Source organism: Channa argus, chromosome 1 (assembly GCF_033026475.1).
Source record: "Channa argus isolate prfri chromosome 1, Channa argus male v1.0, whole genome shotgun sequence".
In the NCBI taxonomy this organism is placed as follows: Eukaryota; Metazoa; Chordata; class Actinopteri; order Anabantiformes; family Channidae; genus Channa; species Channa argus.
The window spans coordinates 32,614,012-32,641,460 of record NC_090197.1 but is presented as its reverse complement, the minus strand read 5'-3'; the positions used below and the strand labels follow the sequence as shown (position 1 = coordinate 32,641,460).

General features: G+C 40.4%; 1 protein-coding gene across 15 annotated transcripts in view; it reads left to right on the top strand.

Moving 5' to 3' along the window:
• The window catches only part of wdpcp (WD repeat containing planar cell polarity effector), a 68,905-nt gene that overhangs the window by 20,068 nt on the left and 21,388 nt on the right, over positions 1-27,449 (top strand). For 11 of the 15 annotated variants that reach the window (XR_010915020.1, XR_010915018.1, XR_010915019.1 and 8 more), the window contains 11 exons: positions 913-957; positions 3,067-3,117; positions 5,207-5,277; positions 6,244-6,303; positions 7,047-7,161; positions 11,391-11,527; positions 13,883-14,071; positions 19,982-20,585; positions 24,571-24,759; positions 25,222-25,345; positions 26,541-26,604. Coding sequence is in view for 12 of the 15 variants with exons in the window: in XM_067513202.1 (XP_067369303.1) it covers positions 913-957; positions 3,067-3,117; positions 5,207-5,277; positions 6,244-6,303; positions 7,047-7,161; positions 11,391-11,527; positions 13,883-14,071; positions 19,982-20,585; positions 24,571-24,759; positions 25,222-25,345; positions 26,541-26,604 (1,649 nt within the window). In the remaining 3 variants the exon portion in view is untranslated. The remainder of the gene's footprint in view (positions 1-912; positions 958-3,066; positions 3,118-5,206; positions 5,278-6,243; positions 6,304-7,046; positions 7,162-11,390; positions 11,528-13,882; positions 14,072-19,981; positions 20,586-24,570; positions 24,760-25,221; positions 25,346-26,540; positions 26,605-27,449) is intronic. The other 4 variants (XM_067513229.1, XM_067513287.1, XM_067513278.1 and 1 more) reach the window with 2 other exon arrangements.

Sequence of the window (27,449 nt, the reverse complement as noted above, 5' to 3'; positions counted from 1 at the left end):
GCTTCTAGCCTCCTTTGCATCACCACACGGCTGAGAATTACCACAGTAACAATGGCAATGTCAGTATTGCTGTTCTCACTTTTGTAATCGCAACATCATTGCTGTAACCTGTAAGTGGTGCCATGTCTTCTGCTTTGTGCAAAACTCTAAGCTCAAATAATTCCATTTTATTACAAAATACCAAGTGGTATTCTTGTTTGTTAGAAATTAAAAGCTGACCTTGAGCTATTGACAGTGGTGTGTGTGTGTGTGTGTTTGCAAACATAAGTAATTTGTAGAGCTGTGAGTGCATCTGTATCCAGGTACTGTGTGTGTGTGTGTGTGTGTGTGTGTGTGTGTCTGCCATCAGCTCTCCTGTTGTATTAGTGTGACCTGGCCTCAGGAGCAGCAGCAGCAGCAGCAACCGTAGTGGAGTGATAAAGAAACGATGTGTTGCGAGAATCCGAGTCTGGCTGCTTATGGTTTTGGGGCCTGCAGGAATAACACTGACAAAAACCACCTCAGCTCAGCAGTTTGTGTGTGCTTGCCTATCGGTATGTGTGTTTCTGTGTGTTTTTTATGTGTATGTTGGACACATGTCTGCTGAGTCTGTGTGTCTGTCTTTTAAATGTATACATTTCCTGTGTGTAAACCAGTCTGTCCCTCAGGTGGGATGGGTTAATGCACACTCCTGTCTTTATTAATACCCCTCTGCACCCCTTCATTCTGGCTTGGACCCCCCCACCCACCCCCCCAAATCTCCTCCTCCCTCACAGGGCCTTATCTTAACTGTGGTGCTGGCAGACGGGACAGGCCACTGGCTGATAGTGATTGTTTATCCCACGGTGCAAAATTGCTGATGTGTCTTCTGCTTTTCCCTGACAGCTAGATGTTCATCTCTCTCTGTGTCTCTCTCCGTCTCTCAACCCACAGATACAGATATTGGCACCTATCAGTACTATGATAAAGGAGAGCCAGGTAAATAGTGTTTATATTGGATGTCTGTTTGTGTTTAAGATAAGTTGCATTTGTCTTGTTTTTGGAATGTACGTGATTTCCTTATATATGAAGAAAGGATTTTGACAGCCCCCTATGCCTACATAAGCTGTAAATACACACATAGACGCACAGATTATTGGTCCTGCATGTTTGGTATCCTACACCCTTTAACCACACATACACTTGTCCACACAGAAGCTATTAGTGAGTAGGATTTATACCCTAAAACCTTATATACACATGCACATACCACACACATACACACAGGTTATTAGGCCTCTGTGGTTCTATCTCTTACACTCCCTGTGTTCCTGTTGACCTGGGGTCCTGCCACATACTGATAGGAAAACTAAACTGTTGACTTTCTCCTAGATCACATAGCAGGAGGCCCCATGTAGTCCAGCCTTATATTTCCTCAGGCCAGGAGGCTTCCCTTACTATTGAGAAGTGCTCAAATCGCTCCCCCACAGCCCTAGCAGTTGCGATTGGCCGTCACATCCTTTGCATTTTTAGTGAAAATGATGCAATCACTTTTAAATTTACACCTTAAGTGCCCCGAGGATGCTTTCTACATAGTTTGTTACCCTCTCTGCAGCCCAACATGTAATGTATACGCGTGAAAAGGTTTGTATGAAATTCCAAGAAAGTTTCTTGGAATTTTTTTTACAATAGATTTTCATTAGATTTCTTTTCTTTTTTTTTATGTAAAGCATTTTACCAGTATGTGAGTCAAAGCTACAAAACTAAAACAATGATCAAAGATGCTAAAACACTTTACTTTTATTACCCTGTTTTTCTCCATTAATTCAGTGCATTATTATTTCTTTCTCAACATGTGCTTGTTCTACCTTTTATTACTCATGTTTCTGCCTCACTTTCAGTGATTTCCCTCTTTGTCTCAGTTGTTTCCTTCATTAGGTTGTTTGTTCTCATTTTATGTTATAATTTATAATCGCCCTCTCGCTCTCTCTCTCTCTCTCGCTCTCTCTGCCTCTGTCTCTGTCTCTCTCTCTGCCTCTGTCTCTCTCTCTCTCTCTCTCTCTCTCTCTCTCTGCCTCTGTCTGTCTCTCTCTCTCTGCCTTTGTCTGTCTCTCTCTCTCTGCCTCTGTCTGTCTCTCTTTCTGCCTCTCTCTCTTTCACTGCTGCCGCCTCCTCTTTCATTTCAATTCATTTCTCTTTCATTTGCTCAAATCCTTTCCTTTGGAGGATTACTAAAGTGTGGTTTGATATCAGACTGGAGGGAAGAGAGGGTGAGGATGGATGAGACAGTGCTAGGGAACAGAATCACCATCCACAAGTATCACAACATTTTCACATAGTGGTGGAAAATGGCTCAGGTCATGATTCACTTGCATGTACAGTAGATCACAATTCAGGTTCAGTTGATATTTTGCCTGGCTACAGAAATGTGTATTTCAAAATAATAATAAATGCATGGCTACCAAAGTTGATAAAAAAACATACTTGCGCCCTATTTATTAACAATGAAAAAACAGCAGTCTAACAAGCTACAACCATGCTGCAGTAATTAAAACATGATAAAAAATCATGAACTGCACAGTGGTTAATGGATTGGTCTTGTCGCTTGCAACATCATTAACATTGAAATGCTTGTTTTTGCTTTGCTTTTCTAGTTTTTCTTTTTCTGAGGTTAAATGTTATTTCTACCTTACCCCACTAGAGGGAGACACAGGTTCATTTGAGTGGCTCTGGGGGGCTACCCTCTCAGCCCCCTCTAGCCAAAAGCCCCATAGCCCTCCCTAACAAGCCCCAGAGCAGGTGCCCATGTCTGGGCCTGTCTGGCCCCCTTACCCCCTTATCTGATTAATGCTACTAATCCTCGAGATGTTCCTGCCGGCCAGAGAAGCTGACCACCAGACTGGACACTTCTTGCTCACAGTGACCAGGCCATGAGTCACGGTTATGTGTTATACTCTTGAAGCTAAGCGGGTGTTTGAACTCCAACTGAGTTTTCTGTTCCTCTTAACCCACATCATATAGATAGAGTAGAATCATTTATCTTGTACACTATGCAAGTATCATATACAGCACACTGTATACCCTAAATTAAACATTTTTTTGTATCAGCCTTTTCCTTGGAGCATCACTACTACAATGAAAAACTTCAATTCTGTGAAGGTAAGTTTCAAACAGTGAAACCCACAGTTGTGTTTAAGCCCTCTTTATCATGTCACCAGTCAATGACCATCTTCAGAAATCTTATGTTCTACTCTTCCTACTGTTTTACTTTTTTCTCTATCCCCCCTCTTTCTCTCACTCTTTCTCTCTCTGCAGTTTCACCTGGTAGTAAGATACAAACACTCTTATCAGGAGACAAACACTCATCTCCATGCCCTTTCCTCCATCCTCCCCCCGCCCACCCAACCTAATTTGCATGCATTTGTCTACCCCCTCTCCCCACTCCTTCTTAATAGCAAACCCCATTTCCTAATGGTTTAGTTCAGTAAAGATGAAAAGGGAGACTGTAAAATAAACAGATAGGGAGTGATTGCTCCACATTGAAAACAGCAGTCATTCCTAGTATTTTTTTCTCAGAAGCAAATGCACAAATTCAATTACCGTTGTTGTTGTTTTTTTTTTTTATATTCTTCCCTCCTCCTGTTTTACCACTAGAGTTGGAGGGCAAAAATGGAGTGCTGGGAAATTAAAAATAAGGGGTGGTGTGGTATGTGTTGAGATATGTGCTCTAAGGTTGCATTTGGGAGATAACTCAACTTAAGAGCACCAAAAGACCTCATGATTACTTATTTGCTTCTCCTTGAAGACTGCGTAGTTTGTGTTTTTGAAGGGACATTTTGATTTCAATAGAATATTTTTACTCTTACATGTGACTGTATCAATCTGTAAGCTGCAGGTTTTAGACTTTTGCTGCTTTGGGGACACAGCACTCAGAACTTGCGTAACTTCATCAGTGATGTTTCTTTATAGAAAGTTTTACATTGCATTTAAAGTATAAAAGTAAATGGGTGACTTAGCAATCACTACTAGAAGAAAGCAGTGCTTTCTTCTCTAATCTTTTCACATTATTCTTTAATAAAATCCTGCAATATGTGTTCTTAGGATACTTTATAATTAATCAGTGACATTTTAGATAGGACAAAGATAGGAGATCACCAGTGACATGCATAAAAAACTATTGGGTTTGTTGATTAGATGTTCTAATAACAGTCACAAAAATAAATGTCTAAATAACTAGGCTCCCATGGTGCAGCTTGACCAGGTGGCTTTTGTCAGGGTCTCTGGGTCAGTAACATGGGATTCAACTGTGGGGAACCTTAAAGTACTGTTTCATAAAACCTTAATTGGTGCGATGGCTTTTCTTTTTTTTCATTTTTGTCGATCAATAATTGGGTCTCCTTACCAACAGATCCTAAATGATTAATAATAACAGCTGGCACTCAGGTTGTCACTCAGACTGTTTTAAAGAGAGATCAGTAATAAATCAGTGTGGTAGTGCTTCTTATTGAGTTTTGAGTGGATAAATGCTCTGATACGCAGTTGAGAACTTGAGAAAGCTACATTGTACTGAGGAAGACTATTAATATGCAGTGTGATACTAGTACTGCAGCTACAAACTATTTTCTAATTAATTAACCTGTGCATTGTTTCTCCACTTAACTAGTCCATTTTAGTCTCTAAATTGTCAGAAACATGCTTATCACAGGCTTGCAAAGCTTAACATGGTGTTTTTAGCTTGCTTCTTTTGCCTAAGCAGCAGGTAAAAACCCCAGTGTAATCTAAAAGAGAGCGAAGCTGCAAACCCTCAAATTTGAGAAGCAAATATAAAATATTTTTGCCTCATAAATCACCCATGTGTGGCATACCTTGTAAATCGTTTTCTGCTGACTTACTCATTGATTAATCAACGAACGCAGTGTTTGTTCCTGCAGTCGAAAGGGAGTTCCGGAAATTTCCTGTTCAAATGAATGAACTGCATGAATTAATGAACAGGTTCTGCATTGTATTTTGGAACACATGTACCTGCATCTCTTTATTTCACCTGACTGTCTTGTCACCACCTTTTATTCTCAATGTCTTCACTTTTCATCTCAAGCCAGATATGAATTTCAACCTTTTTACCCTTTCCGGGCTTCTGAATTCCCATGAGTGATTTTTAAAAAAAAAAAAAAAGGATATCTTCTATGTCTGTTTAAAAGTTCAAGTCACATGATCTTCCAATTCTTCTTGTGTCTTTTTTTCTCTTTAGCTCGAGGCTATTCGTGGACCCCCAGGAACAGCAGACCAGAGAAGCTGCGCGATTCGCTAAAGGAGTTGGAGGTACACGCCTCTTCTGTTCAACAACACCACCACCACCATCCCTCTTGGCCTCCCCCTCATTTTCTTCCTCCCTCTGGGGATTTTCTGAGTTTTCCCTTTCCGAAACGGCCGATTGATTAACAAATAGGGGCATTCTCTCTCCTTTCTCCCTCTCCCTTCACTCTCTTTGCTGTTCCCGTTTGTTCTCCTCGCTCCCTCTCCTCTCTCATCACCTCTCTTTCGGCCGAGTCCTGTCATCGAGGGGGATATTTGAAGGGATCAGGGGGCTGCAGGCTGCCCCCTCATCTCTTCTCTTCCTCCCTCCTTCTCTCCCTCCTTCTCTCCCTCCTTCTCTTCCTCCACCCTTTCCTTCCCGCCTCTTCTCCTCTGTACTCGTGGCAGTACAGACCTAGCTTTGTTTACTGAAACCTGTCTGTGGCACACACTCACACACACACACACACACACACACACACACACCTACCCACCTCCCTCCTCTCACCCGTAACCATTGTCTGAAACTAGAAACACCCCAGCTCACCTCCACACCCCACTCTCCTCCTCCCTCTCTGTCCCTCTCTCCTCCCATCCAATCACCCCAGCTGGTTTTGGAATGTGGCAGGAATGGTCGACCTTAAACACACACTCAGTCACACAGTCAAGCAGTTCTTACCTGCATCCTCCCAGCTTTTTCCCACCCCTGTAACCAAGCAGGAACTGCTGCAGTGACAACCAATGGTGGCAAATGTCCAGTAACATGTACCAGCAAGATAAGTAATGCAAGTGATAATAGACATTATTTAAACATGGAAACTTACTCTTAATTGTTCCACCAAAGTTCACTCTTTTGCAACTTCAGTAAAGGCATCAGACACCACTTTATCTGTTTGTTTTCTAATGTTTCTGTATTTGTTGTCAAATTAATTCATTGTGTTTTTCTACTTCTCTTGCTATCTCTTTCTCTGCTTATCCACCATCCTCATTCAGGAACTCTTGCACACCAACACCTGCGTTCACACCAGATGGAGAAACAAGCATTGCTGCCAGGTACACTCCCTCCTTGGTACTTCATCCTCTTTACACACATACACACATTCTTTGCAGCCTCGGGTAGTGGCCTAAGCTGAATATAAAGACAAACTTAAAGGAAAAAAATCAACATAGGTGTTTAATTAAGTTTAGATCCAGTGACTGTAAAGACCACAGCATTTGATTCACATAATTTCATACTCATCGAACCATTTAGAAACCCATTGTACCCTATGGATGGGGGCATCCTGTATCTCCACTCATTTGTGTAGGTTTTTTTAATGTGTAACCTGTTGGTACTCTGTAAGATCTCACATGTGAGCTTCTCTAAAGCTAGTTGGAAACATCAAAATTCCAAATTATTTTGTTGCGTAATTTTTTGTGTCCTCTTTTTTTCACAGAGCATGATCATTTTAACTAAAGATCTTGTTAAGGTCTAAGGAAGGAAGAGCTATTTACATGATTCTAAGCATCACAAATTTGACCCTGTAAAGGGTTTTTACAATGTATATGCATATAACTCCCTCTATACCTAGATCCTCAAATAAGATAAAAAGGACTGTCATTAAAATGGCAGAAACATAAGGAAAGTAAAAGAAGAGGTCAGGTAGGACTAAAATAACTCACAGACACCCTGTTTGTATTTAGTGATAAAACAAATAAAATTCCTCTAATTGTCACCATTTTGACTGCAGAACTCAACTCCACTCATGTACAGGAAATTTTTCTGTGTGTATGTTTGTTTGTGCACAATAACTCAGGTGATGCTAAGCAATGGAATCCTGGTGACCCTGACCCTAAATGGACCTCAACTTCAACAAGTGTGTGTTGACCGCACGTTAGTGGGTCGACTGCCAGCCAGCACTGTCACGGATGGTTAGTCTCTCTCACACACTCTCACACACACGCACACACATTCTCTTATAAAACTGTGACCATAGGTCCAAGCTTTATGAACCCCTATGTTTATTTCACATAAATCTTCAGAGAGCTTGTTTGTTTAGGTGGTAGACACCATACATAGTGTTTATTCATTAGTTTTTTTAATCCAGCATTGATAACCAGTTGATTAAAGCCTAAATACATTTTTGACTCTGATTTCTGTTACTTTGGTGCCATTGACGCTAATTAGCGGTCTTGCATAACCATTATGCCATTTTCACTAATGAATGTTCTCTTCAGATTTGCTGTAATGTTTGCCCTCACTGAATGATATTATGGTTTATATTTGACTTAAATATTCCAGAGATTCATTGTAGTCTAAGCAGATTTAATCACGGTTACCACAACATGCCTACTTGTCTATGCCCACAGCAACACAGGATAAATATTTTTATTTTAATGTTCAGTTTAGTAAAACCACAAAACCATCCACCACACACTTTGTCTCTCACTGTCAGCACTGACCTGAGTGCATACATCTGCCACACCACACAGGCAACGTGAACTCACTCTCCTCACCACTTTGTCACACAAACCCTCATGCATGCACACACGCATACACAGTGACACACATAACAGGTGCCACAGGTGAGCGAGGCAACTCTGCTAGCTAATTGCAGGCAAATCCTTTTGTGCAGTGTGTGTCCAGGGGCCTTCCCTTAAGAGCATCCATCAGTGTTTTTCCTCCATCGTGCATGCCTCTGGGGAGCGCCGCCTCCCTTGAACTGCGCTACCTCGCTCTGCAGACCTGGCAGGGGAGAATAAGGGGCCGTGGACACCGGCCCAAATCTGCTAATTATTTCTTTCTTTCTGTATCAATTATTTGTGCCTAACACCGCCCCCTGCTTCCGCTCAGGGTCTCCAGACACCTGGTAAAGCCCCTATAGTGCACACGCAAATGTACACACTCTTTTTCCATACACACATACACTCATGCACACACTGGTTCTCAAATGCATACATACAAAATGACAGAAACACATACTTTTTTGCTTTTTATAACGGCGACCAACAAGCATTTACTGTGTGTCCAGTCACATTTACAGGCACACACATGGAAAAACACATGCACACACCCATGCACACCTAGGTACACTTACACCCACTCCCCTCCCACTGTGCTCCATTCAAAGCCTTAGAGGCACTAATTATTAAAGTAATGGTTGTGAGAGGGTGGTTCTAGGGATTGTGTGTGTGTGTGTGTGTGTGTGTGTGTGTGTGTGTGTGTGTGTGTGTGTGTGTGTGTTGTGGGGGGGTTGTTCACACATCTGTCACTTGTTAAATTACCCTGAGACAATTAGAGTAGCAAGCCAGATAAGATCACACTGTCCAGCACATACAATATACAATTAAGCAAACAGTTCAGTCACCTTTTGACTAGTGCAAGTGTGCGTGGTGACATATGCTACAGAGAATGTATTTATTAAATCACTGCAAGTTGGATTAAATATTTAAAAAGTTAAAAATATACCAAAAAATATTGGTTATTTCCATAAGTGATTAAAATGATTTATATTATGAAATGTCAAAAAGAAGTGACAAACATTTTAAAGTCAGAATTGACTTTCAAGTATGATTTAAACACAAGCAGCCAATTATATATCAGCAAATATTTAAGAAGTAGGATACAGTAAATATTAAGAAATGATTAAAAGATGATCAAAACAGTACTTATGTTAATCAATCAAGCAACTTCTGTAATTGCTGCACCTCTAATCAGATCTTGAGTTTAAACATAATAACAGAGTTCTCTTGCATTTCCTGAACTGAATATGGCAACTTTCTTAAGCTTTTCAGTATTTGAATGCTGAGGAAAATCCTCTTTCTGATTTGCATGGATTGAGCTGAATGTTGAGGTACGCTTTGTGTGTTCATATCTTTGAGACAAGAAGCATTGGCAGCCAGGTCTGTTTTTTAATTCACAATGTGACAAAGTAGGCTTTCTGCCCTGTCTCTTAAACTTTATATGTTCAGTGCAGGTGACATCTTTGTTTTCAACAGAGGCTCTGATTGCATCATAAAGTGCAGTAGATTACATATATTTTACACCATCAAAGTATTACCAGCTTCTTTTGGCTGATGGCTGGGCCAAGCTGTGCATATGCTCCACGATTAAGCATCCTTAAGTGATTTTTCATAGCCAGTTTCATTTACGCATGTTTAAATGTGCTTTGGTTAAGCCCATTGGCCTCTTATGTCAACATGCTGCTAAGGAGATGGCATTAAATGGATTTAGGGGACTGTGTGTGTGAGTGAGAGAGAGGGAGAGACCGCATGAATGCTTTAACATGTAGCTGCTTCGTTTTATGCCTTTGGGTGTAAATGCATACATACCTTGGTTTGTGTAACTGGGCTGGCATAAAGCATGGCTATAGTCTTGTGTGACTGTACATGTAACTTTATGTGCATGTGTCTGAATGTGTACATGTATTTGACTGTGAGTATGCCTTTGTGTGTGCATCTGCGGAGTGTAGTTGGGTGGGTCACTAAGGTCTGACCCTTAATTCCAAATGAGCCACCTGGTCTCAGATTGGGCCACAGCCTGGTTTCATATCCTCTCCTTCATGTGGGAATGAATGGGATTAATCCTAATCCCGTTTATAGACACCCATAGAGATCAATGCTAAACTGCATTTAACTTGATTTGTCTGTAATCTAGTACAAAGACGCTTACCACTGCATTAAATGTGGCTTCGGAAGGCCAAGGCAAGTTAATGGCTGTATTTTGTAATAGTAGTTCCATTTAAAATTATTTATAATCCAAGTTCAACATAGGGATAGACTGACTCAGTTGACCTGATTTAAGATGCTAGTTTTTTTGTATTTCCAACTGATGTTTCATGAATATTTGCATATTAATATAAAATTTTAGAAAACGGGATGATTTGAAGTGTAATCATACCAATACCCGCATGTTTATAAATACACACATGCCATGGTTAATTGCCGGTAAGATTTCTAAATCCCGGGGGGCAGCCTTGCTCGTTCAACTCAAAGCAGAATATCTGAGAGACATGTGTAACAACCCCCCCTCCTTTCCATTTAATTGGTTTCATAAACAGATTAATTTGAAGGAGAGGAGGGCTTAATTGCTAATCAGCGTTTCCATGCAGCTCCTGAATAGTTGAACAGGATCAAGTGTGTTCTTCTACCACAAAAAGGCCTTAGAGCCTGCAGTAGCCTAACAGGAGGGGTAGAGAGAATAGAACAGGGGAGGAGGGAGATACAAAGAATACAGGAGGCAGTGGAAAGGAGGAGAGAAGATGAGGAAATAGGAAAAAAAGACTCAACTTACAAATCAACTAAAGCAAATGTGTAAGTGTATTTAAAATGCAGAAATGTCTCAGAACATAGTTTGATGTTGTTCTTTGCAAGTTGTTACAAGAACACTATATCGAACAAAAATACAATTACTGCAGGCGCAAACAGGAAATGGAAGGTGTAAAATTGGCAACACATGTCTTCAGCTATATTCTTATCACACAGTCAAGGGAAATATAAATATGTTTCCTTCACTTGTGCGGACATTAATAATAGGCTAAATCACATAAATGTCTCTGTAACGCAGGGTAAATACCTAAAGAATCCTCTGTGTTTTAAAAATACTGTTTTTATTTTCTGTTAGTTTTCCAGGGCAGTCATGGAGATGTCCAACCTCTAGAGAATGTGGCACCTCTAACATGGAAATCTCAAAATACTAGTGCACAACAAAAAGAAACTTAAAACCAAATTGTCACAAAATACCACAACAACAATTAGTATAGAATTCAAACTCTGGGTGAGTTTTTAAAATTGCCAATTCAAAGCACCAAACCATTTAAATGCACATTTAAAATGCTTAAATCTTTATTATTTCACGTAGCATATAAACCTTGTATATTCAGAAGGTGTATAACAAAGTAAATATCAATATTTCTACGTCCCAAATTGGCCTTGTCAATATGAACAGAGAAAAACCAATCCGTAAATGTTTGACCTCTGCAAAATGCCTGGCTACTGGGTTTGCTGTGTCTTTTCTTTTGATGGATTTTCTATGCTCTTGTAAATTAAGCGGCTTCCAGAGTATACTGTATATAATGCAATGATTTATGGCAGTGCAAGGACACAGCTGACTCTCTTCTTTTGTGACATTAAGTGGCAACTCTGGTTGATGTCTTCCCCAGCGGTGCTGAGCGATAGACTGATTCTACTGTCCTTTCTGGAGCAGAGCCAAGTGGCTGCGGTCTTTCTCAACAAAAAGAACCAGGACTCTCCAGAGACTGGAAGGCAAACAGACAAACTCTCACCCTCTGAAATCAAGGTACAGTCAAACATATTGAAATAGGTAGCATCAGTAATGTGTGTGTGTGTGTGTGTGTTTCTGTTCCTGGCTGTGCGTGCATTTTGTTGTATTTTTGTAAGAGTGAAAGAAAAGCAGAAAGCAAAGACACAAAATAAATATAAGACAATGAAGGTTGACATTACATGTTTGTTTTTTTGTTATTGTTGTTGGTTTTATACATTGCCATAATATTAAAAAACAATTACAATCAACATTAAAAAAGATTGGTTTCAATCAAATATAGTTAAAAATCTCAAACATACTAAACCCAACTAGCTGCTGGGTCTTTTCTCCATTATTGACCTTTTCCCGAGACGACTTACTCTGGTTGGGAAATCTACTCTCATTGTAGTCTTCCAAATAAACTGGGATTACGTCTAAGTTCATGCAAATGATGACTTCACTCACATCACTTATAAAACTTTTATCTAGTTAGTTAATTTCAACCAACAGCTTGAAATTACTGTTGTGCACAACAGGTATGTTCAATATAATCACCTCTATCTGCATCTTTCTTGTTTATGTCTATTAATTTCTCATAAAGGGGTGTATTGACAGGCATTTGGATCTGGAGGTGTGTTTGTACGTGTTAGTAACAGGTCTTATTAAGTGTCTTCCCGTTCATGCCTCCTCCAAAACAAAACTGCGTCTGTGTCCTCCTTCACTAGCTGGCTAACTCCTAACCCTGGCATTATCACATTACTGCCAGGCCCTTTTGTTAAAGTGTATGTGGGTGTGTGTGTCCGTGCATGTTAGTGTGTATATAAAGGTAATCGTTCCTGCAGTGTCTGTCTCCAGAAGCAAGGTCCTGATAAGACACCCCCACTCAACCACCACCCCACACCTCTGCAAGTGCACGCACATGCAACCTGCAGTATACATATGTGTGCACATGCACGCCCCAACAACCCATCCCTCACAACAAATGCACACATACACATCGCCCTGGTCCAGTGGGCTAAGCTGAAGAAGGGAGAGTGAGGGGTGTGGGGGGAGGGGGACCAAACTAATCCGGCCCACAGAAAGTGGTTTTTGATTATTGCTGACCAGCAAACGCCAGCAGAAAAAAAAACTAGAAGAGGGAAGAGATGGGTAGGGATGGAGGAATGGAGGGCACGTGCAGGGGGTAGAGATAGTGTTATTAAACCAATGATTTTTTTTTTTTCTTCTTTTCCATTTCTAATCTGTCAGTGATCTTCCATTCAACTGTTTGGGACAATTCATTGTTTTCTATCATAAAAGTTCCAATTATTCTACCTTTCTCTTTACCTTTTTCTTTCACTGTTTATGTTTGCTTTTTGCTTTGTCTCTCATTTGTCCATTGATTCAAGGATGATTTATTCTTCTAGTCCCATTTCCCTAACGCTGTAGCACATAAAGGCAGCGTCACCCCTCTTCCCTAATTTTTACCCTTCTGTCCTAACATAAACAATCTGCTTTTTCTTCATTACCACCCTTTATTCTGATTCCCCCCTTTTCCCCTTTACCTCTGTCCTCCTCCTATCTCATAGGTCCTAGCCTAGTGTGTGTGTGTGTGTGTGTGTGTGTGTGTGTGTGTGTGTGGTGGGGGACTAATATGTGCGTGTTAGCTATTGACTCTGGTAGCTGGGTCATTGTGTTAGTGAGTGTGACTGGAGATAAAGAGTTTATGAAAGGCAGGTATGAATATTGGACTGTGTGCATGTGTGGGTGCATTTGTGTGAAGAGGGAATGAGCTATGGTGTACATGAAAGGCAGGGTCACAGTGTAAGACCTGTAATTTCACCTGCTTTAGAAGTGCTTCTGGATAGAGCGCAGTTTGCTTGATGGTGTGTGTGCATGTGACTGTGAGTGTGTGTGTGCTCCTAGTCTATAAAAGTGTGTTTATCCTTTTTTTTTTTTCCTCTACATGTATGTATGTTTGTGTGCATACATACATACCCCCCTGGACACACACCCACAAAGCGCCACGAGAGCTCATTACTGTGTGTCTCGTTTTTGTGGCCCATAGAGCGTGGCGGACCTTCCCAAAAAATATGCACATCACTAAAACAACAAGCCTGACAGAACAAAACACACAGACATTAATAATGGAAGATGGCAAAACAACCTTAGATATCAATGCAAATAGGATGGGGGAAGGACGGGGCATTGGATGTCAAAGTTTCAGAGCCCTTAGGTTTTGAAACAGGGCAACCAGGTGAATCCAAATTGGTGAATAATTAAGAGTTTCTAATACCCTCTTCTTCAAAAGATATCGGAGTGTATCAGCCAGCATTGGTCTTTAAACAGTCTTAAATTTTTCTGCCCCATGACCATATTGCCTATATTGACTTTGTGTCTTTCCATGTCAAGGTCATGTGTGCGGAGGTGAGCGGGCGGGGTCATAGGCACAGACACGTTGATCTCAACTGTCTCCAGGATGTGGCACTCTGCTGGTGGAAGTTGGACGAGTCCGATGAGGAGCTGTGGCCCATGAATCAAATAAATACACATCAGAACAACCTGGTCCTGCTCAGCTGCTCGCCTACTGAAGGCCTCAAGGTTTAAATTGTTCATACTGTACATATTCAGTACAGTTACCACGCATATGCATTTTTTACATTCCATATAAAAATGTATGTTTCAACAGATTTTCCAAAAAATACTAATAATAATATATTAGCACCACAATCTGAAAAAATCTCCATCAAAAGTTACAAGCCAGTGATTAAAGCATAATCTTCATAAGCCTACTTTGCTCCCAAATGCAGCAAGTTTGAATGTTTGCTCGGAGTTATTAATTTTGTTGTTGTTAACTTTAATAACTTTCTTACTACAGATTTAAATTAATAGCACACTTATAGTTTTAAAGGGAAATTCTAATTTTATTAGTCGTTTAAACCAATAAGCTATGCATTTCTTTAAAAAAGAAGACAATGAAGGTTGACATTACATGTTTGTTTTTTTGTTATTGTTGTTGGTTTTATTCATTGCAATAATATTAAAAAACAATTACAAACAACATTAAAAAACTCATTAAAAACAACATTAAAAATCTCAAACATACTAAACCCAACTAGCTACTGGATCTTTTCTCCATTATTGAGGTGCCGGGTTTGCAGAATAAAAGCAGAAGGGACTTCATTCAAGTTTCTTAATAATATAAAATTATTGAGGAATTTAAAGACATAGACACATAACATAGACAAAAAGAAAACATGCCTAAATGGTGGCTAACGCAACAGGTATTTGAAATGATGCATACTGTAATAATATATTTTATTGCTTCACTTGCCTGTTTCATTAAACCATCAGTTTAGTTGATCATTTGAGGGTCATCAAGGCACAATTAAATATTAGTATTACTGTCTCTTTCAAGTTTAGTCAAGCTTGTTTTACATCTCATAAGAATTTTTCACAGGACCCAAACTCAACTACTCTGCAGTCAGTAATTGCAGTGATTCGATACAGTATACAAAACAAGTGAAGCAAACAAACACACTCTAAGACACACACACATCCACAGAAAGTGAAAAAAGCAACAAAGCTGATGCTTGAATATGGTGTTGTTGCAGTGGATAGGATTGGAGATGGTGTGTTAGTCACCTCAAGGGTGCCACCTCTGTGTTGCACCTCCATCTAGCACCATCTGAAATAAGCAGCAGAGCTAAGCTGCGGTACAGCGTGAAGGAGAACGCCTACATATTCGTACACATGCTGTAACATTCATCGTCATGGCCTCTGGCAAAACCCCTCTCGTGACCCGATTCGGTAGGTTTGGCATCAGGCCCAAAGTAGATGAAAGATCCCAAATAACCGAACCGGACTTGATTCTATTGCTCATATCGTGTACCTCAGTAAGTATATGCAAAGAAATTCACCACACCAAAGAGAGAAAGTCTCCAAGAGGGAGAAAAGATGAGCGTTTCCAATCGCACGCTAAGAAAACAAATCCAGGCAGGAGAGAATGAGGGACGGTTTGGGGGGGTTGAAGGGGTATATGAATATTGAAATAATCAAAGCAGATGGTGTTCGCTGCCATTGCTGTATTTGTTTTTGGAACGCGCTCCATGTTTATCACACTCTTTCACCTAGTTTATTCTGTGTCTTCCTCAAACCCCCCCCTCCCATGTTCTCCTCCTTCCTTCTTCCACGCTTCAAGAACATTAAAGTCTCTTCGTGGGGCTGCGGTATCGTGCTCTAATGAAAGCGTTTGTTGTCATTTTTCAGATGCGCGGTGTGAAATTAAGTGAGCAGTTTATGTAAGAGCCGTGGCGGGAATCAAACGCTGGGCACACATCGGGAGACGCCAGCTACTTCAATCACTTCAAGCTCATATATGTGTTCCTTTTGTTCAGTTTGCTATCTGCCGCACTAAGCCAATTTTCTAGCCAGTCTCTCGGCATTTAAAAAAGTCTGATTTCTTTCCCTATGTGGTCTTAATTCATATGCCCCCCTTCATGCTGATAAGTGGAGCCACTGCATGCAGGCGGGGTGGAGTGTGGGAAAGAGAGGAAACACATACGTGGTTCATTTTTATGCAGCTGGTTAACATTTTTAATGATCCTTCCTTCACGCTTCCATCTTTTAACCCCCACCACCAACACTACCTCCCAATCAACAAATACTGACAAACACAAACAAACAATTTCCTGAAATTTAATAATCTTGACAAAAAGCAAACACCAGGTTAATATTTGTTTTTAAGTCCTTCTTGTTTTTGTCATTGTGTGCTTTTGCAGATGTTTTGTTTTTAAAGCATGTGACTATCCTGTTATCTGTCACCAACCAGTTTCTCTGCACTTGGCTATCTGCATTTCTATGATTTGTGCTGTATTTTAATTAGTATGACCCTAGCACTGTGCTGTGTACCATTCATTTCTACCAAAACAAAGAACAAAAGTCTACCTTTTATTAATATACATATATATATATATATATATATATATATATATATATATATATATATATATATATATATATATATATATATTCAATATTGTGTGCTTAATTTCTTCCGGTACACTAAATTAACAGTATAAAATGGCAGAATTGGCCTCTAAAACATACAAAGCTGCAGTCTAATCTAGAAGAAATAAAGCATGTACAGTAGAATACACATTTTCACCAATTCGCCTATTTAGTGCATGAAAAGGTTGCACATGGAATCCAAAGTGCAGAATTACTTCCCCAAGCTCCCCTGCTTTTGTAAAAATCACATAGAAATGGCTGCTTCTACAAATTTGAGTCTAGTGAATATATTCCCACCAGACTGCAGTTATGTTCAGTGGTATTAATTATGACAGTTATAGGAATATTTTTGCTGGTACCGTAATTGCACTTTGCCTGTGCACTTTCACATCACTACCTTAACTCTAATCCTGATTCACATACCTAAAACGTCCCCATCCTGTCCGGCCCTCCCTACTCGCACCCTTCCATCTCTCTACTCTCCTCCCAAGTCCCTCCATCTCTCTCTGCCCGTCCCTCCCTGTCTTTCTCTGCTCCGTGAGCTGGAAAATTGGCTTCAAAAGGCCACTGCTGTGAACAAGGGCCAGCCACACAGTTGGGCCCGTCCGCTTTATCTTTCACGCCACGGAGGGGAAAAAAGGTGCCGGTGAGAGAGAGGGGAGAAGAATAGAGAAGAATAGTTTTGACCAGTCACTGAAACCAATAACCAGGAGAAAGCTACTTACTAGAGGTCTCTTTCTGTCTGTCTCCCTCTCTCTCTCTGCCCTCTTTGCATCATTCTCTTCATGTCCCACCCCTTACTCTAACTCTCTTCCTCTACTCTGTCTTGTTACGCGCTTCTTTTCCCACTCTTTCTCCTCATATTTTACATCATATTACATATTTCTTTTTGCACATCTGCACACTTCAGTCACTGGGTCATCATCATTTTCCATCATTTTATAATCTCAGGTTCATTGAGTACAAAAGCCTTCTTTTAAAGACCTGTTGGTGTTGGTCATAAAAATATGCTGACTCCTGTGCACCACAGCAGTAAAACCACCAAGTAGTTTTAAAGTTTTGGCTGATTGCTATATAGGCTGTGTCCTTTTTAAATATTGCACTAACTATGTGGAATTACAGATGAATATGGATTACATATTAATTTAATAAGAAACACTTAAGAGACACTTTAATTATACTCTTGAACTCTGGCTCCAGTTGTGCTCCAGGTACTTGGAAGGACACAAACCATAAAACTGTAATTTATGATTGAATATTTTAAAATTTTATGACCTTAATTTAATCAAAATTATATATGTTGTTATTATATACTATATAATCATTTACATGTGGATGTAATATGTAAATATAAATAAAATAAATTATCATATTTATATATTTGGCAGTTGCAGTTTGAAGAAGGCCAAACAGTATTTACTTTTTACCTCTGTCGTTTAGCTGATCCTTGGAGGGTCACCTATCGGTGGGGGGCAGAGCTGAATCAGCTGCACCTCATCTCTGATGGTGCCTTGGTGGCATGCTGGCACAGCGGGCACTGGCAAGCTGGGCACGGGATGAAAAGCTGAGAGGATGAGATGTGGTTGGGGGTCAGGGTTTGGGAAGTTGAAGTAGGTCTTGTGATTCCTGTGACAGCGTTCTGTGGACAGATCTGATGGACCCTCCCTAGCTTTGTGTTTGTGTGCAAATATTTTTAATGCATCTGTCACTTTGACCCTGCCGAAATGTAGCTATGGAGAAAACGGCAGCCTCCAGTGGATACCCCACCCTTTACCTGATTTGAACCCCTCTTGCCTGCTGCATCAAATAAACACACACACACACACACACACACACACAGAGCATCCAACCCCTGGGGAGCAGCAGGAGCTAGCTCTGGGGGATTATAAGGAGGGAAAAAAGCTTTCAGGAGGACAGTCATCTGGATCTTTCATGCTGTAGACCATGGGCAGGCAAAAAACTCCTTTCCTCCCTCTAAGTCCCTTTTTGGCAATGCCTGCCAAAAAACTGGGCCGGGCAGCTTTGTGAAAGGAAAGGAAGGCAGGCAGACAGCCGATCCCTCTTTCTGTCTACATGACGAAAAGAAATGAGCTCATTTAGCCAAAGCTGCCACGGTCAATGCCGCACTCTGATAGAGGCTTTGGTAAGGTGAAATCCCTCCTACAAAGCTCCATGGAAGTGTTGGGGTCTGTTTAGTACAGACTGTTGTCTCCTGTCATCCACCTACAGTTCTTGGTTCCTTGTGGGTGTTTTATCGACAGTACCACCCGTGACACAGCCTATCTCCCTCAGTGTCAATGCTCGCTTGCTTAGCACGGCCATTGTGCCCACTCCCACCAACTGGCTTTAGTCCAGGAGCACATAATCTAAATTCTGTATTTGACTATTGGTCAAATGATACAAAGCTTTCTTCGTGTATCATGGTCTTTACGTTGAAAACGGCTTGTTTCTTGTCATTGGCTGTGTCTAGTTTTGAGCTTTTGGCTCTTTACACAGGTAAACAGAGGAGGTTGTTTATCACTGTATGCCAGGTGCCAAGCCATGGCATGCTCAGGGAGAAGCTGCTGTTGACCTTGAGTTGAAATGGAGCTCTTATCATTAGCTGTCTTGATTGACAGTCGGGTGTTTACGAGCAAAGCGGAAGGTTCCATTTCTTCCATCTCCCGGGGGTTGGATACTGCTGCCATGGCATGACTCCTTTTTCTGTCTGTGTTTTTCTCTCACGTGTTCATGGTCTTGACTTCCTTAATATATTTTTTCCCAGAAAAAGATCAAATTCCAGTTTTTAATACTATGCTAAGTGACACATGACTAATGGAGGGCTACTGGCAGAATGCTCCCTTTGGTTATCAATAGGGAAATCTGGTCACTCTAGGACCAAATAAAAATACATAAAGGTAGCAAAACCAGAACCTATAACGTCATCAAATATCATTATTATTAAATCATTGCTTTAGGACACTTCACTAAACTAGTAGATCCCAGAGATAGAAAGGGAAGCAGAGCCTTTAGATATTAACATCCTGTCACTGGTTGTGTTTCTTCTCTTGTTTCCACCCTCTCTTCATAGATTTCTGTAGCTATAGCTTCAGCTATATCTTTCCAGTATTGAAACACTGGCCCTACCAATCTGTCGATTGCTTTTTGTTGCTATTTTTTGTTCTTTATTCGCTCTCCATTCACCCTAACAGCTCAATCACCCAGATTCTGGTTCTGCCAGAGGTTTCATCTTGGCATACACTGTATTGTACACAGCAATCCATATAATTTTAGAGATATTTTTCTGCACCAGTGTAATGGACCGACCAACAGATCATGAATTCATTACACTCTCAGTAAAGGGATGCTTTTAAAACCAAACTGAAAAACATTCCTGAAAAAATCTTTGTTTGTAGTCAAATAAGATTTATAGGAAAGATGTGCAAATGTATATAAGCATAGCTTATATGTATAATATTTAAGCTTATACATGTCTTCTTCTTTCTTTATTCCCTCCTAAAGGTTGTTAGCTCTGTCCGGACAGAAGGCAGTCCCCTAGATTGCCACTTCAGTGTGCTCCAGCCCTACCAGCTGCTAGCAGTGCAGCTGCCTACAGGGCCACAAGGACCTGGAGAGGGGTCCTGGGCTGACTCCTGTGTGTTTGAATGTGTAAGAGGAGGCCTGCATCGCTTGTCTGTCAACCGCATCTCACTGCCCTCCCATTCAGTTTCCTGTTCATACCACCCTGCAGAGACCATGATCCTCCTGGGCTTGAGTGACTCCTCCTTGGTCCTGTACGACAGGCGTCGGCAGGTTTCTCTGCTTGCCTCTTGTGTTGTGCCACCTAACCTCCTTGCCTGGCACCCTGCTGGTTCTGTGGTCATGGTAGGGGGAAAGCAGGGAGAGCTGATGTGCTTTGATATCGGCTTGGCACCTCTTAGTGTGGCAATGGTAGCAGAGGAAGTAGCTTCAGCTGCAACACTAAGACTAGCTCAGCACCTGCGCTGCTCTGGAGGTCTGGAGGGACTTCAGTGGGGAACAGGCCTGGAAGGAGGCTCAAAGGGGACAGATATGCTGATGTTGGCCTTCCATGGGGGACCACTCGCAGCGTTAAGATTCAGACTGGGTAGGTCAAATCAGTTACCGTACATATTAGTTTGAAAAAAGTGGCAGTTTGAGTGTTTGAATAACTGATTGTATAATTTAACACTTGAAAAAAAGTGTGTGTGTTCAAATTGCTTGTTTTCTCCAACCAACAATCCAGACACCAAAAATACATTTGCAACAAAAAACACCTCACATATTCATCTCTGAAAATCATCATGAAATACCATTTCAATTAAGGGGGGTACTTCCTCAGCAACAATGTTTAGTTAGTTGGTATGTGTCAAAGTAACTTGAATGGCAAAGATTTTTCATATCATAAAAATACACACCTATTTACCAAAGTTTGGTTTGACGCAAAATTTCTTTCAACTTGGTGTTCTCCTCAAGCAAATTATTAATAAATTAAAAGTATATAAGCTGCCTAATGTGTAATGCTGCATACTTATTGTATGTGTCAAAACATGCTACCAAATGACAAGATGATTTTCGATTTTCAATTAAAGCCACTCAGTGGGTTTTGAAGTTCAGGACCCAGCCGTAGAGGTCAACGCACTGCAAATGAAAACGTTCAGCTAGACAAAACATGAATAACATGTACAAATTGAGAAAGAACCATCTAATAGAGAAACATACTGCAAATATTTAATACTTAATGTTGTGTTAAACTACTTGTTTCTGTCTGTGTTCTAGTGTTTCTTATTTTGCAGTGCATTGAACTCTCAAAGCCTCCATACTTTCTTCATAGAGTCTTTCTCTGTTTTGGGCCTGACACAGTATCTGGACCCTGCTGTGTTAATGTGGCTGCTAAACGGGTCGTCCATCCTACCTCTTCACTGCTGAGAGAAGTTAATTTGTTGACGGGTGGCAAGGTTAGAAGGAGTCACGCTCTCAGAGGTCATTCAATAATCGCCCCGGGGCACAAGCCCCCAAGGTGCATTCTGGGATGCATTTTTCCGATAAATCATTTGCAGTGGCTGTGCCGTCCCTTGGGGCCCCCAGATAAAGTTTGCCAATCAAAAATTTTCGGGAGGAGCCACCTCACCCTCTAATACACACATGCGCACACACACACTCCCACAGTTTCATACACACAGTCAGCGTCTCTTTAATTGTTAAAAGAAGATGTGACAGTGGCACACAGCCCTCTGCTGAAGTTTAAAACCAGGATTGTGGGGGTGGAGTAAGGACGGTAGAGGATTGTGTGCATTTGAGTTTTTGTGTGTGTTTGAGGGTGTGTGTTTGATTTTGTGTATTTGACTGAATTTTCCTGTGTGCGCAGGAAAAGGGTAGGGTGTCTTCCAACAATAGCTTCCCCTCCTCTGATCGTCTGCCAAGGTTTTGATGAAGAAAGTCACTGTGCGTCTTTTCTCCATGATAATTCTCTCCCCCATACATGTGTATTCTTCTATTTCTGTGCATCTGTATAAACACACACACACACACACGCGCACACACAAACACACACACGCACTCACACAAACTCATTTGTTTGCTTGTGCTTCTTCTCTGTATTGACTTGTTTCATAAGGCCCGCTACATGACAGAAGGAGTGAGTTGGAAGGTAGCGAGGAAGAAAGACTTGGCCATGCTCCAAATTGTTTTTGTTTTTTGTTTTTTCTGTAAGAGCTGCAACCCCCCCCCCGCCTGTACCAAGTTATCTCATCTGGGCACACGGTAGCCATGGCTGGACCTGCGCTGGTACAGGCTGTAGAAAAACAGAACAGGCAATGCGCTGCCCAAAACATGAAGAAATTAGCCACTTTAGTAGGGTGATGAATTCCGTTCTGTTAAATTTATGTAGGTAAGGATACAACTAGTTTAAATAGCTGGCGAACGAGCTCATGTGTCTTTATTTGATGCTTACTCCCCAGCTAAGGTAACATCCAAGTGGTTGTCTCTTCAGTTGAGGCAGAGCTGAGTTTTAAATAACCATTAACTAACCAGCATTTCATTGAATTGATTTCTCATTTTTAGAGTCTAGATATTTTTCACCAGAAAAGGATTCAGATTATTTACTGAATGACTACCAAGAGCTAAAAGTCCTGTATTTTAGAAGACACATTATTAGTTTGAGTAGAACTCATCGTCGCTAATTTTGACTCCTGTTTACTTGTTGTGCTGATGGTGCCCAGTGTTCATTCTTCATTGTTGTCTGTTCATGCTGGTGCTGATCTCGTCCTGTTTTAGTGTTGTTTTTGTGTATTGTGTCTGACACAGCAACACTGTACTGAGCTACTGGTCAAATAAGTTAGTTTAGTCAGGTGTGGGAGGGATTTGACTTGCCATCACAGTGATCCATTGTTTCTGCTTGGAGTTAGTTCAGAGCACACATTAACGCCCCAACTCAAGACCCTTACACTCACATATACAAACACAATCACACTGATAAACACAGACACACAAACCAGACTATGCTCAGCTGATGTATTAGCCGCATTAGCTCTCTTTTTAGGGGATTTAAGGCCTGCTAACTGCCAACTTGTCATTATAATTGCCCCCCCATACATTTATACATAGAAAGACACACACCCACAAATTCTTGACTTCTTGGACTGTTGAGAACACTACTCTGTGATCACCTACACTGTTTGGATCCATGCCACTGGCTACATTTTGTTACATTTATTGTATATAATCAAACTTGTATTTTTGAAAAATTAAAGTTCATCCTTAAAGAAGTAAAACTAGAGCCTAGTTTCAATCCGGGCGCAACATATCACACATATGTCAAATTATATAACATATGTCATATAATTTATTACAGCACTCCTTTGCATTTTTGTGTGGCTTTGATCCTTTCTAAATCGCACGCTTTCTCGAAATTGGCTTTGTTGACTCTTACAATTCACTATCAGGATTAATTCACCATGGACCAGTATTACGCCTGGTATTCAACAGCATTACTTCGTATGTGTATCACAGTGTCACACACACTCACACACCTTTGCCCTTTTATACACAGAAGGAGACACCTTTGCTACCAGGAAGGGTGCACAACCTTGTCCTTCTATTATTCATAAGAGTCTTGATCTGCTCATACACACAAACAAAAGCTTAATCAGTCAACCCGGGTCAAAAGGAAAACTGAGTTGCTGCATCCCTCACACCTTCTCTTGACACAACAACTAACAGATAAGGATTTTACACATAGCATTGAATAACATGTAAATAAACTGTACAAACTATTTCAAAGTGAGAGAACAGACTGTAGGCTGAACATTTTTTGCTGTATGTAAATAGATGTTGTAAAGTGTGTTTTTTTTGTTTTTTTTCTTTGCTTTCTTTGCATTGACTCACACTTGCTCTGAGTACACAGCAGGAGTTACACAAGCTCCCTGGCTAATTTATTGTCAAGCCGGTCTGAGCAATCTAGGTCATGTCCTCACAGACTGCAGCACTGGACATGCACTCATCTTAAGTAAATGCTCAACAGCTACTTGTTTTCCACATTTAAACACTTCACAGAAATTGATAGTAATGTCGAACTGTAACAACAATGAATGTGGTGTCAATCGAAAGGTTTTCCAGTACGAGTATAAAATAAGTTTCGGTCATGTCCAATGATGTAAATGAACACAAAAAGGTCAAATGGAAATCAGAGAGGTTTGTCAGTCATGAGCAGACAATAAAAAAGTTTTTAAAACACATTTTGTTCTTGTTATTGTCAAATTTAAACATAGAACACGTCTGTTACACCATTTTTCATTTTTTGTAATGTTGATAACACAAATCCCAGTTATGCTGTAAGCTGTTGGTTAAAACAAAAATTGATGTGTTAATATGTTAGAGAATTCACAGCAAAGTATTAGTTAACGTTAGTGACTGATTTGTTGGTATGGAAAAAGATCAGATGATAAGACTAAAGTAAAGAGTTTACTATATAAATGTTATTCCATCAAACTGTTCATTGTCACTGAGATGAATGAAATCCTACTCATTTTGTTGTTTATATTCTTTTTAGGTCTTATCATTTTATGTAATGACAAACTGACTTGATATCACAGGAGCCCTGACCGGGTGCCAGATGGGTCCAGGGGAGGTGCTGCAGCAGCGGCTGCGTTGTGGCCAGGTCAGAGAGGCACTTGGCATCCTGGAAGCCATGGACTGGAACACCATGGGAGACGAATGCTACAGAGGCCTGAGTGCGATCACCAACCACCTGCTGAGGCTGGAGCTGAACACAGAGAGAGAGGGTGCATCTTTACATGCCAATAGACTTTAGTTTTATAGATATTTCTGCTATTTTAAAGCAGCTTTGTTAGTGGAAGTAATGTCAATTAGTGAGTCACTACAGTGGCCCTGAGACCTCAGCGCAACTTTAAAAATGGTTGCACAGGGACAAACCACATTTTGGGGAAAAAACAAACAGCTACCTGTACTATTGTTAGCATTTGGTTGTGTTTCCTATATTTTCAGCATTTTCTAATATTGTGTTTGTGATGCCAACTTCTAAAATTTGCTTGTTTTGTCTATTTCTGTTTTTTTATGATCACTGTAAAATTTTATTTTCCTATTGATTTTGCTATTATTTGGCACTTTTTGAATTAGAGTTTTGTTTCCGGGCTAATTCTAAAACAAATTTGCTGTCCTACTGTTCCATTGGATGTCATTTTTATTTGTATTATTGTGCATGTGTGTATATGTTCTGTTTGTAGCCCAACTACAAGCAGCTCTGGGTGTGTTTTATGCTCCACCTGCTCCCCTCTCTGATATGGTCATACTGGAATACAGGGAACCAATCAGCAAGTATGCCCGCCGCTTTTTTCACCACCTCCTCAGGTAACCCCACCCACTCTGCACTGCTGCTGTGATCCTTATTTAAAATGCTGAGGTAGATTTTTGTTGTTCGTTTGGCCTCAGGGCTGTCAGGGGTCAAGGTCAACCAGTGGAAGTAAAAACATCTAGAAAGAAAAAAGAGGTATTAATAGTGTCTTATTTTACAAGGCTAAAACTCTAAAAATAAGATCATATCATCATAAGACATCTGGTTTGAATTGAAATTGATTGAAAGCTGTTGTCTATGATCATGCATCTTTGCATACACACATTTACACGCTATTTTTACAGCATTGCCTGAACATTTTTTCAGTTTATCAACATAGTGTAGGGTGCAGAATCTGAAATTTTTCTGAAAGATGTTTTTGGGCAGTCAGATTCTGCACCCTACATTCATTGAATAGACTGTTTAATACTTCTTATTTGCTCTTCACCATTGCTTTTTAAAAATTCTGAAAAGGAAATTGATTTTGAAAGTCCTCAAAAACACACACACACAAACACACTGATGCTGCTTTGAGTCATTCATAAGGCAAAGCACCACACATGCACCTGTTTAGACTGTTGTTTCATTCTCCCTTCTGCCATGAGAGCCTTTTGAAATGCCTGTTTGACTGAAATAGACCCTGTTGTTCCCACACACTGCTGCTTACTGCTCTCCATCCTGCAATTACCTCCTGTTCCCTCTCGCTCTTTATTTCTCTTCCTCTGTAGCAGAGCTGGAACGATGTTTGGCATCCCTCCACCTCTCCTCTCTTATCACCTACCTGCATTCTTTTTCTCTCTATCAACATCAAATGAAGAAGCCCCCCACCCAGCCATCCTCCAGTACCTCTCTGCTTGTGTTTGTTTGTTTGTTTCATGTTGGCACTAGACAGGGAAAGTTGAGGTATGTTGTATAGGGAGATGCAGCGCTCTCTCTTCCAGCTTTAATTCCAGATAATAGAAAGAGGACTTGCTACTCTCAGTTCAATTATTGACTGTTCTGCATGCAGAGGTGGGTGAGGATGTGTGTGGATTTAGTTGTGTGCATGCATATACACTGAAGGGAGAATAATGTCCCAGTGGCCTATTCATCTGTGAATTTACATTTAAAGATATGTCAATGTATTGATGAATTATTGTTTTGTTCTGGTTTGGTTTGTTTTGTCAGGATGTTGTTGTGTTTCCTCTTTAACTGTCTCCAAATTCTCTGCAGGCACCAGCGCTTTGAGAAGGCCTTCCTCCTCGCTGTAGACTTGGAAGCCAGTGACTTATTCATGGTGAGTGGAAAGTAGACTTAATTTCAATTGCTTTCATAAGAACATGCCAAAAAAACAGTTGCAGACATTATAATTTGATGAGTAGAGAATATTTGCACAAATGACTCCATATGAAAGGAAGGCAACTGTTAGGGCCAAAGACTTGATTTTTCAGTCTTGAAAGCTTAAGATCCTAAACACTAAATCAAAAAAATATATATCTCTAACATAGCTACTTTGTGAATGCAGGAAGATAAACGGTTATGGTTAAGCCTATCAGAAGACTTCCCTTGAGTACAGATTTAACCAAAACATATATTTTTCATTGAGCCTTTCAACTGATTTATATGTAACCATATAGATTTTGAGGAATGTGTTTGCATATGTGGCCAAGTGTGCTCTTTTTTATTAGGAAATATTTTTGTCATGGTTATCTGCGTTACAGAGATTAACAGGGGAAAATAAAAGCATGAATGGGTAGACAGAAATGTATAGCATCCAACAATCATGTTGTGGTTATCTAATATGCGTGTTAACCAGTCAGTACTAGAACGCCCCCAACTGTTCTTTAAATAATTGATGTTTTTTTTTTCCTCACTGACTTGTGATTTTTATATATGCTCACATTTGTTGTGCGAAATTCCCCAACATAGGCTGAAAAAAATCTCCTGTGCATCTACATTTATTGTGAGATCCTGTTTGGACTTGTAATATAGCATATGTTAACACATATTTAAAACAGTGATTAGAGCTACACTAAGCAACTTAACATGGCTTGAAATTTGAAATCTATCCATTCTACTCTGCACAGCTGTGCTCTTTAGTCATCTGCAATGTTCTGCCACACTTTGCACAGCCCTTCAGGT